Source organism: Emys orbicularis, chromosome 5, assembly GCF_028017835.1.
Source record: "Emys orbicularis isolate rEmyOrb1 chromosome 5, rEmyOrb1.hap1, whole genome shotgun sequence".
Lineage (NCBI taxonomy): Eukaryota > Metazoa > Chordata > Testudines > Emydidae > Emys > Emys orbicularis.
In genome coordinates, this window is record NC_088687.1 from 126,143,769 (window position 1) to 126,159,899 (window position 16,131).

At 37.9% G+C, this 16,131-nt stretch overlaps 1 protein-coding gene across 1 annotated transcript in view; it reads right to left on the reverse strand.

Moving 5' to 3' along the window:
- FAM193A (family with sequence similarity 193 member A) overlaps positions 1-16,131 on the reverse strand; it is a 97,245-nt gene that overhangs the window by 1,515 nt on the left and 79,599 nt on the right. The window contains exons 16-21 of the mRNA XM_065404727.1: positions 15,732-16,004; positions 15,018-15,300; positions 12,587-12,773; positions 10,311-10,541; positions 7,269-8,115; positions 1,275-1,356 (exon numbers count right to left, since the gene is read on the reverse strand). Coding sequence (XP_065260799.1) covers positions 1,275-1,356; positions 7,269-8,115; positions 10,311-10,541; positions 12,587-12,773; positions 15,018-15,300; positions 15,732-16,004 — 1,903 coding nt within the window. The remainder of the gene's footprint in view (positions 1-1,274; positions 1,357-7,268; positions 8,116-10,310; positions 10,542-12,586; positions 12,774-15,017; positions 15,301-15,731; positions 16,005-16,131) is intronic.

The following is a 16,131-nucleotide window of genomic DNA, read 5'->3' on the forward strand; positions in this document are numbered from 1 at the left end:
TTTCAAGAACAACTCAATAGAACAGGTAAGCATGTATTCCAACGATTGTTAATATGTATCTGTGTCCTATATCAAAGGCAAGCTATATTCTCCATTGAGAGTGATTGTGCAATTCTTAGCATTTGTGGTAGTTACATGTGAGCATCAAGAGAAAGTAGTATCTAGTTCCTCTTTGGTGTGCTAAATTGCTTTCACTAAAGGTACATCTACACTGCTATGGCTGTGATGCTGTAGTATCATAGTACAGAAGCTTCCTACATTGACGGATGGGGGTTTTCTGTTGATGCAGGTAATCCACCTCTCAGCGGTGGTAGGTAGGTCAACAGAAAGTTCTTCTGGTCAATCTACACTGGGTGTTAGGTCTACTTAACTACAGGGCTCAGGGCGTTAAATTTTTCATAGCCCCGAGTGATGTAGCTAGGTTGACTGAGTTTTAGGTGTAGATCAGGCCTAAGCATTAAAGTCCACGGAAGAGAGGGAACACAGTGAGAGAGGCAAGGCAAAAGTTACACTGCAAGGACTAAGCTTTTATTTAACCTGGAATAGAGGAGATTTAAAGGCAACTTGCTAGAGAAATTCCAAAATGGGGATAAAGTGACACTACATTAAAGAGGCAGTAAAAAGTACCAGTTACACAACTCCTAGTCAGCCTGTACAGTTCATTGCTGTAGTACAGTTCATTGCTAGAAATTGCTAAAGAGTACTGAAACTGTATAACAATATTTGTAACTGGATTTTCTATGAATTCTGACTGATTCAGGCAGTACTCTCCATTATATCTATAAAAGGAAAATCTCTGAAACATAATTTTTTTTAAAGTGATAGAAAATTAGTGAGCCCATTAAATGTGTCTTCTTGGTGTAAGTGGATAACTTGCCAGAGTTCAGAGGAAATTGTACAAAGTGTTCAGATACCATGGTGATCAACAGTTTAGTTTTTTAAACAGACAGCACTGAACAGATAGCTAGGTGCATTGTGGGAAAGTTTTAGTCTTCCTCCAAAGTAGTAAGTAATGTCAGTGATGGAGGTAGAATAGCAGATGCCATACATAAATGTCTGTTCCTGTATGGCAACTACATATTATTGGCTCTTGTCTGGTTCTCCATGTTCTGTGCTAAGGCCACATGACTATAATTTCTACCCATAAAGCTATAGCTTTGACGCTCATTACAGTAACCATGCTTTTATGCAAAGAGTTAATTGTTTTCATTTCGATCACATATATTAAGCAACACAACAGGCGTACATGCAGAGTTGATAGCACTTTTATTTACCTTTTAAAATACTCCACTTCCCGTTCTGTCTCATCCATTTCCACACTGTCTAGGTCAATGTCTTTGGGCAGAAACACATCATCTGCAAAATGGAAAGATACACCAAATTAGTTTCAGTTGGCTGTTTTACTCTAGAAGAAAAAAAAATTTGGACAGACTGAAGTGAGGTCTCTGAGGACTGCTTAGCCTTTGTATACTTCTTTTGGCTGAAGGCTTAAAAAACTAAACAACTTATTTCCAATAGCAAAGACAAAAAGGAATGAGCAGCAGATTGACTCTTCACATTGATTACAAAACATTCCACAGGACTGACCCATGCAAGAGAGAGTTCAATTATAGAACAGACTGGGAAACTGAAGAGCTGATCAGCCAGCAAGGGTTACTCGGAATGAAAAATATACAATAATTGGCTGCCTGAACTTGTTAGCCTCATCACCCTCTGATGAATCTATACACCCAAGAGGCAGTTTTTGCAACAATCTAATTCACTTTTGATTTAAAAATACTTTGGGAGATGGTTTTTTGCAGTATTGATAATACTGGCCCTGGGTCATAGTGTATGAAACCAGAATAATGATATAGCTATGATTGTGATCTTCTGTGCTTTTATCATGATTAACATCCATATTTAAACACTGTCTGACCTCAGAACCTATTTAGGATATATAAAGAATAGTGCTGGCCCAGGATAGAATGCTTTAAAAAAACCCACAGTTCATTATGGCTTTGTCTAGACTAGTTTTTGGTCAGGCTGTAACTCAAGTTAACTAACATGATTTGAATGCTAATCTAAACATAAGAACGGCCATACTGGGTCAGACCAATGATCCAATCTAGCTCAGTATCCTGTCTTCCCACAATGGCCAATACCAGATGCTTCAAAGGGAATGAACAGAACAGGGCAAATATCAAGTGATTCATCCCTGACATCTAATCCCAGCTTCTGGTAGTCAGAGGCTTAGGGACACCCAGAACATGGGATTGCATCCCGACTATCCTGGCTAATAGTCTTTGATGGACCTATCCTCCATGAACTTATCTAATTCCTTTTTTGAACCCAGTTATACTTTTGGCCTTCACATCATCCCCTGGCAACGAGTTCCACAGGTTGACTGTGTGTGTTCTGTGATTAAGTACCGGGTACTTCCTTTTGTTTGTTTTAAACCTACTGCCTATTAATTTCATCAGGTGACCCCTGGTTCTTGTATTATGCGAAGTGGTAAATAACACTTTCTTATACACTTTCTCTACACCATTCATCATTTTATAGATCTCTATCATAGCCCCCTTTAGTTGTTTCTTTTCCAAGCTGAACAGTCCCAATCTTTTTAATCTCTCCTCATATTGAAGCTGTTATATACCCTTAATCATTTTTTGCTGCCCTTCCCTGTATCTTTTCCATTTCTAATATATATTTTTTTGAGATGGGGCCACCAGAACTGCACGAAGTATTCAAGGTGTCGTCTTACCATGGATTTATACAGCAGTATTATGATATTTACTGTCTTATTATCTATCCCACTCCACAATAATTTGTTCCTGGTCATGGTTCAGTTTACACGGTGCTGAAGCATGATATGGAACGAGTGCTTGTGAAACAGGTAGCACTAAAACTACATTAGTTAACTCCAGTTAATCGGCAATCGATTAACTTTGGAACAACATGACCAAGAACTCCCAGTCTAAACAAAGCCCACGAGTAATCGGAGATTCATAGGGCTGAAACTGATGGCTGAATCCAGAATAAGAACAGATCAGGGTATCGCTTCTGAATAGTTATAATATTAATGGATGCGTCATTTGTTCTGCACTAGTCCAGGTTCTTCAAAGAGTAATTACAGAATAAAATTACTGCTTTGTAAAACAGGGCCCCTGTCCGATTACTTTTTCTGAAAGCGATTTTACATTTAAAAAGGAAGAAGTACTTGATCTAAGGAGAAAACAAAAGAAATAGATAATATGTTGCAGAGGCCGCCCTCCCCTTCCTGCCCCTCCCCCCCCCCAACCACCCAGGGTATAGATTAGAGCTGCACAAAATGTTTCAGATGAATACTTCATTCACCAAACATTCCCCGCCCCCCGGCTGTTTTGGTCAACTGAAAACTATTTCCTGAATTTAGCCTAATTAGCTTCATGAATGTGCATGTGTGCCATTTAGCCCAGTGCTTAAGGCATATGGCTGGTATATGGGAAACCCAGGTTTGAATCCACACTCTGGAGCAGAGACTTCAACTCAGATCTCCCAGCTCCCAGGTGAGCATACTAACTAGAGCTATTCTAGAGTGGATTCCCCACAATCTCTCCTGCTGAAGCTGTTTCTCTTTGTATAGTATAGATATTTAAATATTCACTGGGCCTGAGAGAGAGAATGACTCTACAGCCTAATGATTAAGATACTCAACAGGAAGAAAGGATATATGGATTAATATCGTTCCTCTGAATCAGCAAGAGAGAAGATTCGTCAGGACAAAAACGTTTCATTTCTTATACAACCATGCTACGGCATATGCTTTGTTAGATTTAGAGGGCATTAAAAGAATTTGGTCCAGTCTACCCTGCCAGATTTAATTGCATCTTAACCATGGTTGGAGACTACTGTTGTTGACTATAACGTTGTTTCTACAGGAATTGAGCCTACACAATGACTTTATGTTACCATTTAATTTTGCTTGTCTAAAAAGTCTCTCTCCATGTAATCTAAGTAAATATGCTAAAAACTAACAGCAGCAACAGACTTTAAGGTCTTCTTGTAAGCACAGATCCTTGCGCTGCACCTTCCAAGACAACTGGCTGCCAAAAGGGCTGAGAAGAAAACTCTCTAATCCTCCTCCTTCTAATACCCCAGTTAAAACTCTGTCGTGATGCCTACAAAATCTTGGTATATTATCATTGGAAGTTTTTAAGAACAAGTTAGATAAACACTTGTTAGAACACTTGTTAGGGATGTCTGAAGCATATTTGGTCCTGCCTCAGTGCAGGGGTCTGGATTACACGACCTCCCGAGGTCCCCTCCAACCCTACATTTTGATGATTCTATGATAATCAGCAGGTGCTCTGAGCTACTGAATAGTGAATCTGTAAACTGTATTTGGAATAACATGTGGTCAGCAAACAAGCCAAGCAAGAGTTCACTACTCGTAATTTTCCACATGCTCCTAATTCAGGTCTTAAAATGGAGATAAGATGAAATTAGGAAGGGTGAAAAGATAATTCCAACTTAAAAGATGGGTTTTAAAATGAAGATAATTGGAAGAAGGATAGGCAAGCTTCATTGTCTTAGAAAATGATTATTAAAATAGTAGGACTGGATCAGTAGGCAAACTTGAGGGAAGACGCTAGTGCTGCTTCCAGTGAGGGATCCCTTCTCATTTAACAAAGCATCATTTTATTGTAGGATAATGTAATAGTTCCTCATTATGATGAAACCACACAGAATGAGAGTACTGGAGAGATGCTGTCTGGTTCACAGAAGGGTAAACTTCGAAGGCTAGAGATTTAGTTACCTGTTAAATTACATGAGACTCTTCTCTAGAGATACTACTGGCTTTGACACTCTGGAAAATCCTGGGATACCTAGGGGGTTTCATGGTTATTTACTCCATTCTCTCCCTTTTTTAGAGCAACTTTTGAAGCTGCTACAAAAATGTGCAAAATTAAAGTCTCCCTGTTTTAAATCTACTATGAACAAGCCTGTGTTTGGATAAAAACTAACTGGAGAATTGCTTTCCTTATTTATTATTTGTATGATCACAGCACCTAGGAGCCCTAGTCCAGGACCAGGACCAGGACCTCACTGTGCTCAATTAGGTAGCAAGAAGATTTGAATCCATATCTCCTACCTGCCAGGGGAGAGCCTTTATCACTAGGCTTCGGAGTCACAGTCACTCCGTCTTTGGCCCAATAAATACTTAAGTACACAAAGTGGAATAGCTTCAAAAGGAGAGAATGAGAACATCCCACCCCAGAATACCTTATAGATTAATGGTTAGGATGCTTACCTGGGAGGAGAGATATCTGAGCTGATGTTCCTGCTCCAGGATGGGGATTCAAAGCTGGGTGTCCCAGGAAAGTGCCCTAACTACTGGACTAAAGGTTACAGACACACAACTTAGTCCAGTGTTTAGGGCATTTGTGTTGGACATGCACAAAGTTTGCTGACAAATTCCAAACATTTCTGGAATCGAACCAAATTTTTCCCGATTTTTCACTTGGCTGGCTGAAGCAAAAAATTCAATTATTCACCCAGCTCTATTATAGAGCCTTCCACACCTTCCAGTTCCTCACCAGTAGTGATCATTAATTCCCATCAAATATATCTAGGAGGAGGAAGAGAGGTGGCATGGTCTATGATTCTCCTCCGCAAATTGAGAAGGATAGTATGCACAGAAGGGTGGGAAATAAAGGAGTTAGGGAAGTGAGGCCAATGTGAAGGGAAAGAAAAAACAAAACCCAACCCCCAACAAACTACAACTAGATGTGCAGGGAAGGGAAACAAAAGGGTCAAGGAATGGGAAGAATCAGAGAGGTAGTTTCATTCAATCCCAGCATAAGACCACTGAAAACAAACCTGGGCTCCTCATCCAGCACTCATGATCACCATGCATTTGTTCTGTGCTCTGGTAATGAAACTTACAATAATTCAGTTTTGTGAAGTGCTGGAACATACCCCACACCACCCTCCAAGGATCTCCAGTTTTAATCTGTAGAATACTAAAGGGAGCTGCAAGGATGAAATACACAAATGCTAAAATTAAGTGCCATTATGCCATAGAGGCTTAGTTCAAGCACTGCTACCACACAGCTATTTATGGATCTATGGAAAATTAGTTGGTATTCTCAGCCCAACTCCATGTAGACAAGTGTCCATATCTCTAAATTAGTAGTCTCATCAAAGACTGAAGAGACAGATTCTGAACTATGCTAGCACGTGGAGGCGGTATTCCGGGTAGCATGTTTGCAGGGCACTGTGGGGAAGCTTGCACTGCACCTGCTCATGATATACCTGTTCTGAGTAGAAAGGGAAACTAAAGTAATCTGGTTACCTGTACGTTTTTAGAAGTGCTAAAAATCACTTTATGAAAAGAATTATACATCTTTCCATCTTAGTGTGAGAAATATAGTGACATGCCTTATAATTAATAATTTCTTAGCATGGAAAAATGCATAAAATACACATAGGAAGCAATTCTTATCTGGTGTGTGTTATTTGGATGGCAAACTTTCACAATATAATATTTTACTTCACAGTATATTTACTCATTGTGAATGCATAGTGAAACTGTAGTGGAATAAAATGAAATACTGAACTTGCTTATAATCACCTTTCCCAGCACAGAGATGTTCTATGGAGAAAGATTTTTTTTAAGTGAAATCAATGTATGTATAACTAACTCTTCCCTGTCTGCAGAATCCTGTGCTCTATGGTTTACCATGTGATATGACAGTGACTGGTTTTAGACTCTATATTATTCCTACTGATTCAATCCTCCTATCATAGTAGAGATTAATATTAAAAACATGCTTTGAAAACTAGTTAAAGAGTTTCTCCAAAATGGGTTTTGTCATCAAAATATCCAGTAATTATATTTCAAGTCTGTCACTTCATATAGGCCTTATGAAAGAGATGGTACTTGTATCCTATTGTTTAGTTGACTCAAAGTGTATGGAAGGGATACAAAATACTACTAGTTGTAATAATCTCTTACATGTTTTTCCATACTTCTTCTTATTTCATAGTGGTTAGCTATTTGCATCTCTATTATTAATACTGAACATCAGATTAAACATCAATGCTAAGAGCACAGAAAAAATAGCATAATTAACTAAAAATGTCATTATAGTGACCGACTCAACAGATGAAGGAGATCTGATTCTCCTCTCACACCTGTTTAACATCAGTGAGTTACTCCCAATTTACACTGACATGAGTGATTGGAGAGCTGTCCCAAAATTTTGAAACTAATCTATATGAAAAATTATTAGTTATGCACTTACCTATGGAATTGTTGACTTTGTCTCCCTTCTTCTTCTTGTTTTTCTTGTTCTTGCCTTTTGGCTGAGGAGATTCTGCAAGTATCAGTTTATTGTTTTGTTGCTGCTCACTTGGAGAAGGGGACTCACTCACTACAGGTGTTTTCTCTTCCTTTACGTGATTCAGCTGCTTTTTGTTATTATTACTGCTTGTTTTTTTCTCCTCTTTTTTCGGTTCTGCAAGCAGCGGGAGCTCTGCTGCTTTCACTTTGGATTCTATTTGGTTTCTGGTCTTAGACTGAATCTCTGTTGCTTTGGGGGATTCAGCAGGCTTTTTCATTTGTTCAGCACAGGGTTTGTTTATTTGCTTTAGTTTTTGTTTACTATTACCTTCTTTATGATGATGCATTATATCAAAGAGAAAAGACAGGGGCTCATGCTGTTTCACACTCATCTCTTTCTGGAAAAGCAACTTTGAGTCTCTAGTGTTTGTGGGATCAGATAGTTCACAGACCATCGCAGGAATTGGCCTCTGTTCCACATGATTTACATGCCTAGACAGTGAACTAGATGAGGTTTCTACCTTTTCTGATGGCTCAAGTATGCCATTCTGAATGTCTTCTGGTGGGTTTGGGATTGATTCCTTCACTGCCTGGCAGTTTCGAGTAAGCATTTCCATCTTCTGACAGTCTTTACTTGTTCTGTCTTTTTTCTTTTTCTTTACAGCCTGTAACTGCTGAAGTTCTTGAAGTCGTTGCAGCTCCTGTTTTAGTCTTTCTTCCTCCTCCTCTTCCCGCCGTCTCTGCTCTTCAAGCAACTGATGATGCTCCCTCTCTTTGGCTTCTGCTTCAAGACGAGCCTTTTCTTCTAGCTACAAAAGCAGCAGTTTATTAAATAAAGGACAAAGATTCTAAGAACTAGACATTTGGGAAAAGATCTTCATCTCAGTAGCTAATTCCTAAACATTCCATGTTACAAGGATGTGTTAAGGAATTTTAGAAGTCACAGGGCTTGTCTACACTACCCGCCGGATTGGCGGGCAGCAATCAATCCAATGGGGGTCGATTTATCACATCTAGTATAGACGCGATAAATCAACCGCTGAGCGCTCTCCCGTCGACTCCGGTACTCCACCAGAACGAGGAGCACAAGCAGAGTTGACGGGAGAGCATCAGCTGTTGACTTACCACAGTGAAGACACCGCGGTAAGTAGATCTAAGTACGTCAACTTCAGCTATACTATTCACATAGCTGAAGCTGCGTATCTTAGATTGACCCCGTGCGGTAGTGTAGATAAGCCCACAGTATGGAACATAAATGTACCCCTCAAGAATAGTATTAGAATGGGCAAACAATTTAAAATGAACACACTTAGCAGCTACCTACAGATATTGTTCATGAAGCTATAGCACATTTTCCATTTACAATAACTTGCATTGTGCTCAATATAAAACAAGAAAAAAGCATGTTTCAGCTCATTTTTGTAACAACACTAAAGAGACAATATTCAACTGAGTGCACAACTGTATATCCTTCATAATATTATCACAAGCAAGAATAGGTCGCTGAGGTAGATAAAGGCTGGGTGTGGATATATAGTACCAATAGGAGTAAATATGACACAAGAAACATGACAGTGTTATTCCTGACCACAAAGAGGCCCTTCTCCTGAAAATCCAGTGAACGCACCTAGATAAAGGTATTATGCATATTACTAAAGTGGATCACATACTTTTTTCAGTATTGTTTTTATAATATTAAAAGCATAGTATTCCACTGAACATTTGACAAATTGATATGAAAATATGCTCTTAATTGGAAAATTCCACAGTAGTTTAAATTTTAACAACCATCAATAAAAATAATGTCATCCAGTAACACTATATGAGAATCACAGTCCTTTTTACTTGTACATTATGAAGCAAATTAACACTAAAGTTGTAAAAAATAAAAAGATGGTCATTCATTATTAATTTTTTAAAACGGTTTACTTGATTACTAATTCACAATGGGTCTTCCCAGTTATTACTGAAAAGAATCAAGGTTTTATTGTGCTAAGTTTGCTTACCTCTCAATTAAATTACGAGCATAGCTTCTTGCACAGTGCCATTTGCTAGTTGACAGCCAGATCTCGCAAAAATTGTGTGAATTTTTGGAAGCGCTTATATGGGACCCATTCATTTTAAGAGATTAACAAGTTTTGGGGTTTTTTGGGGGGTTTTCTTGCAAAAAAAATCCTGCAAAATCTTCTGATTCTTTTCTTCTGGAGTACACAGCACTGTATTTGCATAATTTGTGTTTTTAAAATGAATTAATGGACAATGTTAAAAACAAGCAATTTAAAGAAAACTACTTCTTAATTTTGGGACTTATGAAAAAATAGTCTGTTTTTCATTAGTATGGCCTATGTTAAAAACAACTTTGGCCCCCCCATGGGTCTTCACTCAACCTGTCTTTAATTCCACTTAGACCACAGTAGAGGGTGCCACTGAGCAGCTTCTAAATCCAGTAGAGGGTGCCCAAATTACTTACAAATCTTGAGTCTCCTCCACATCAGCACAGACATGCTGCTCCTATGCTACATGGTTGAAGGAACATTTTAATGGAGCTGACTGATGTCCTAGTAAAGAATGCTAGATTTTTACATCCACCCATTATTAATGTGTCACATTAATGCACTCCAGGATGGTTACCCAAAGATCCTGAAATTTTTGACACTAAGAAATACCCCCTTTGATGATGTGCAGTTCTAACATGTAAATTAGTTGCAATAAAAAAAAAAAAAAAAAAAGGGCTATGATATACTGGTAAATCCTCCGAGAGTAAAAAAAACTTAGATAGCTTTCAAAACAGCATCATGACTATACCCACCAGACTAAACCAGCTGTGTTATATACCTGTATACTACAGGCTACATCAATGGCAGTTTAAAATCAGTAATGCACATTCAATCAATCTGTCATTCAAAATGATGCCGATGGAAAGTTTCACACAAATACCTATATACACAATGCCTTTATAAATTCAAGTTAGATAATTTATGACAAATATGGGTCTGTTTCTTACCTTTCTTTGCTTATGTCTCGCTCGCTTGGCTGCCCGAGAGCTGCTTACTGGTTTGGTCTCAGAGCTATTTATGAATTGTAGCAAGTCTTCCACTTTTCGATGGTCAACTACACTCTCTCTTTCAGAAATCTGGTCTGGTTTCTTCGGCTGCTCCTCTTTCCTCTTTGTCAAACGTAAGCGAAGTTTTTCCCTCATTTCTGCATAATTTCTACTGGTTGGTGCAGCTGGTGGCTAATGGCCATAAGAGAAAAAAAAATACAGTGACCTGGCTTGAAAGTTTCACAGTACTGCTTAGAATTTTGCAATATGAAGTTTCAGATAGTGCATAAACAATACCAACTCCCAATGCTAGTTGTGTGCACATGCAATACATATGCAACAGACAACAGTATCACAACAGACCTGTTTGTTTACTTTCATCTTGTAGTGGAAGAGGTGGGTAGGGAGGTAGAGGGATATCAAATGCCAGCAGAGGAGTTTCCAGTTATAGGTCAGGAATTAGTTATGGTGGTTGACAGATTATCAAATGTAATTTGAAAAAGGAGTAAGTCTTTGCTGCCACTGTTTTCCATGTAAATATTTAGTGGTAGGGAAAAAAATAAGCCACCACCACCACCACCACCTTCATGAAGTTATTTGTTTGACTTTAGGCTAAAACTATAGCCCAATCCAGTGAGCTGGGTTGGTTGTCACTTTGTATAGCAATAAAGACAATTCAATGTAGGTAGTAATGGCTGATTTTGTTTTAATACCCATAAGCATAGTTTTTACCCCAAAATGGGAAAAGCGTCAGACACTCCATGAAGTCCACTATGTACTTAACTATTATTACAGATTTTACATGGAAGATAATTAGCTACCATGGTAATGGATGTCTGTGTAAAACCCTAAAATAGATTGCCACATTAAAAGTATCTATTTCAATTTGTAAAAACTGCAATTAAACAGAACTTTTAAAATGTTCATGTTTGCTGCATATGCAAGGAGTATGCACTTAAGTCTTCAGATTCCCATTGACTTAAACAGGCTTGAGTCAAACCCTCAGTAATGAAGAAAAGCAGACAAAAGGAAAGATCCCATAGCCAATTAATAAGTATTAAAGCTTTGTTATTACTTCAAAACGTCTTTTAAGTTAGTCAAGTCAGTGTTTTAGTGCACTTTTCTTACAATTCTGAAAAATAATTCACTAATAAGTATATTTGTAATACTAAGAATTAGGAAACTTTTTTTTAAAATTTAAAGAAGCGTTTTAAAGCTTTGCTCGTACTAGATGATGCCAGCTCACCAAAAAAAAAAAAAAAAAAAAAAAAAAAAAAAAAAAAAAAAAAAAGGCGTTTGGTAGTTAAAACAAACCCTTTAAAGCTTCAGAATTGGTCACAGAGTTATATAAATTAGAGATGCAGATTTCTAGTGCCAAGAAGGTGCTTGATAGATTTTGTGGCAAGAATGTTTTGAAGTGCAGTGCTCTTTTACTCAATGTCATCTCATTACTTATAGATATATACATACGAACAAGCCTAAATAACTTGATTTCATCCCAGAGACAATGTGGCTGAGGTAATATCTTTTATTGGACCAACCTCTGCTGGTGAGAGAGAATCTTCTAAGCCATACACAGCTCTTCTTACACTTTACGGTTACTCATACATGGCTACAAGATACCCATTTTAGCCATCATGAAACCAGCCTAAGCACCTATTGTTAATCTTTTCTCCAAGTTGACCTCCTCCTAAATCCTCATTTGTTGCTCTCTCTTGAATTACTTCCAGCTGAGCAATCACGTTAGGTATTTTTAGATGCACAAATTTCCCAGTTTAAATTTTATTTTCTACCCTTATATTGAACCTCTCTAGCTCCATCCCTTTCTATTATTTCTCTGTTCTTAGTGTATCACAAAGGTGGCCAGAGTACAATCACCCTATTTCACAGATTTAACAGAGGTTAAATAATTTGCCTAAGTTCACACAGCTGGAAATTTGCCTAAATTCACACAGTGCTGGAAATCTAGCTGTGAAATAGTTTTGTCGTCACTAGCTTATTTTAGTGCTTCTTAAACAATGCTTTAGAATGCATTTTCTATCTACCAAACTCCTACCTTTGCAGTAAGCTGATTATAAGATACCCGATTAAAATTTACAGTTTAAAATGAAAAAAGGAATTTACAGTCATTTTTACTATTACTAATATTACAGCCAATTAGATAATATTACAACAAGCAACAGATGACAGCACACTTGAAAACATTACTCTTATTAAAATCATTAAACAAAACTTACTCCTCCATGACCGAAGAACTCACAGTAGCAACAGTCACAGTATTTTCCTTCTTTCTGATTTGTGGATGTTGAGGTACTGGAGCTATGCTCTGAACAGCTGTCTTCATCTTGGCTCTCCTCTCCATCGTACTGCTGATGATCATACGTATTACTGTTCTCACAGCGATGGCCCTCACAGTCAGGATCACTATGTTAAAGAAAACGGAGGGTTTATTACAATATAATAAAAAAGAAACCTATTATATCTGTATAGAGAGAGAGAGATGTATGCGAATCAGAAGCAGCAGTTCTCGAACTGTGGGATGTGCATCACCCGAAAACCTATTCTAGCAGTCTGCAGAGCTGTATGTTCAAAACCAAGCAATGAGACTAGGGTGTTTTAAGGGGAGATGGCTCCATAAAATGCTCATGAAGTGGTCCACTGAATGAGTAAAGTAGAGAATCACTGTTTAGAGAAATCCATCCTGGTCTAAAAGGTATACTTGTATTCATAATCTGGAAAATAGTTATTTTCATTTCTTAAAGCAAAGTGATTCACAAACTGTGGTCTATGGATCACTGGTGGTCAGCAGAGCTGGTTGGTCACACAGTATTTGCTCTCCTTGTCTCCCCCCTTGCTTCTACAGGTGTCCAAGCTCTTTACTACAAACAAGAGTCTCAAGATCAGCTGAAAACAAGGAGCAGACAGTGATCCAACTAGTCCAGTATCAAGTGTCTCAGAAGAAGGGATAAAACTCTGCAGGAGGCAATTATAAAATAATTTAGCCCAGGGAAAGTTTATTCACCAAGAAACACAGGTTGATTTATGTCCTTAAATATTTAAAATAACCTTCATGCTTATAACTTTGCATATGCATGTAATACACGTAAGTGCCCAATCCTTTTTAATTTCTGCTAAGCTCTTGTCCTCAAAGATCGCAAAAGTGAGTTCCGTAAGGTAACTATACATAGTGTGAAAAAAGTACTTATAATTAATGTCTCATTATGAGAAACTGTAAAATGTAGTGCATGTTCTACATGTTCTATGTTCTTTATTTAACTCTTCTCAAGGTGAACAGTCCCAATCTTTTCACCATCTCTTCATACTGAATTTTTTTCCATGTCTCTCCCCATTCTCATCACCTGTCTCTGAACCCCCTCTACTTCAACTATATCCTTTTTAGATGGGATAACAGAACTGAACAACGTTTTCCCAGTGAGGGTGTACAACTGATTCACATAACAGCATGATATTTTCTGTCTTTTTCTCCATTCCATTTCCTACACATCCTAATATTATTTGCATTACAGCAGCACCTAGTGCTAACAGAAATTTGGGTTCTATTGCACTAGACTAGGTAACCTATACTCAAAGAAACATTTATCTTTTTATTGCAAAGAATCATTTTTATACTTCACTAATTTCTCTAGTTCAAACAGCAGTAATACAAAGCTAGCCAGATGTTACAAAGCTAACTTTTTTTTTTTTATATATAAAGTAACTCAAGTGGATAGCTATAACTCTGCTTGGTTCTCAAGCTGCCCCATCATAACTACTGCTGTGGCCTCCCACCTCCTCCATAGCAACCATCACCACAGAACAACAAGTCAGAGTACTCAGAAGAATGACAACTGGTTTGCCTTTAGAACATTCCTGCTCTTCAAACACTGGAGAATCAGTGTCACTATGAAATCACTCTGCCATAATGTCCTGTACTCATATAGCACAATTCACCCAATGCTTTCAAAGATCTTTAAAATTTTAAGCATCACAAAAAAGTTAGTTATTACATTAAATGGGGAACTGATACTCAGAAAAGTTGCAACTGCAGTTATGGTCAAAACACTGTTTAAATATGGTAGCTTTCTCATGAAGTATGCTCCTTGTATGGTTTCTGAGTCAAGTCTGCTGACTAAACTAACAAAAAGTAAGTTGTCACTGCTTTTTGTTCCTGGTAGCCCTGTCATAACAATTTTGGTATTACAAAGTGTGATAGGATCTATTCTAGTTTATGCATCATCAACAGAATTTTCTATTGAGTCCCAAATGTAGAAACTATTATTGGGAATGATGAATGAAACAGAAAGCATACTCTGACTTTTCCAACCCAGGTGACGTTTCAGCACGCAGTAAGAGAACAGGTCTTTTGACTTATAAGCTGAACAAGTGTGATTCTGCCTGTGACAAAAAAATGCAACCCTACCCCAGAAACACCATGGCCACATTTTCCTGAGAGTAACATCACACTTGATGCGACTTGTGCAAAGTCACACGGCTAGTGAGTGGCAGACCAGGGAACAGAACTCAGGTGTTCTGCTCATCTATCAAATGCACAAGACCCCCCTCTCACGTTATAATGGTGCACAAAATGGTGCTGCAAGAGTGATAATTTATTTTACATGTTGGTTACTATTTTTAATGCCAATTTAAGTATGAACAAAGTAAACTCACCTGCAGACACTTGGTGGTGCACTTACGGAGCTGTTTGTGGTTGAAGTAGGGGGTGCAACTGTGGAGGGACAAAGACCTGAATGTGGATCCACAAATCCAGGGGCCGTTGCAGCAGTTTTGGGGAAAGATGGAGCAGCTAGATTTGGGATATGGGGTGTAGTGGCTGGAGACAGTGCAGCAGGAGAGAGTGAAGGAAGGGATGCTAAACTAGTAGGGCTATTTCGTGGTGCAACTGGTGCAGAATGTCTATGGTCCTCTTTATTGATATTGTGGAACACTTCTCCTAAATTTGGGAATAAATAAATAAATGTTACTTCATTTTTTGAAGGAAGTTAACAGAAATCTACACAAGCTCTAACCAGCCATTCTTGACATCTAGCTCTTTAAAAATCAGGTAAGTGATCTTTTTAGTCACAAACTAAGTAATTAAGATATTCAAGCATATTTAAAGAATATATCTTTAAAATGTATTTTCCATTTTTACACACCAACATTTTGGCCAAACCAACCTTAATCTCAGGACTCATGATTAAGTCCTTTTGGGTTAAGAGATTACAGAAAAAATATAGCTCAAGATTAATAGCTGAGTTTTGATTAAAAGAAGCTGTTTAAACCATTTAAATACATAATATAAATAATAATACTTTAAACCCTTTGTGGCTCATTAATTTAGCAACTGACTTCAAGTTACTTCACATACATTATAGTTCTTACCTATTGATGAAGGTCTCTTAGATGATACTTTAAACTGGTTGCTGCTTGACTGCACTGTAGTAGCTGTGCAGGAGACAGAAGAAGTGGCAGAAGAGGTTGCCATGACAACTTTATTAGCTTCCATAAAGGCATCCTGGAAATTGTACAGACATTTCTTCTTTGCAGCATTTTTTTTCTCTCTGCTATCTGTAACTGCTGTTGCTTCATTGCTAGATGTAGCAGGAAGTGCTTCAGGTCTTATTTCTGAGAGTGCTGGTGCTAATAGATCACTCCCTTCAAGTGAAACACACAGAAATTAAGACTTCTAGAATTACCAGAATTGTGTTTATGGCACTTTCCCAGATTTAAGCATGTTATAATTTTCTGAACTCTGATGTGTACTTCTATATCTAGCCATGTA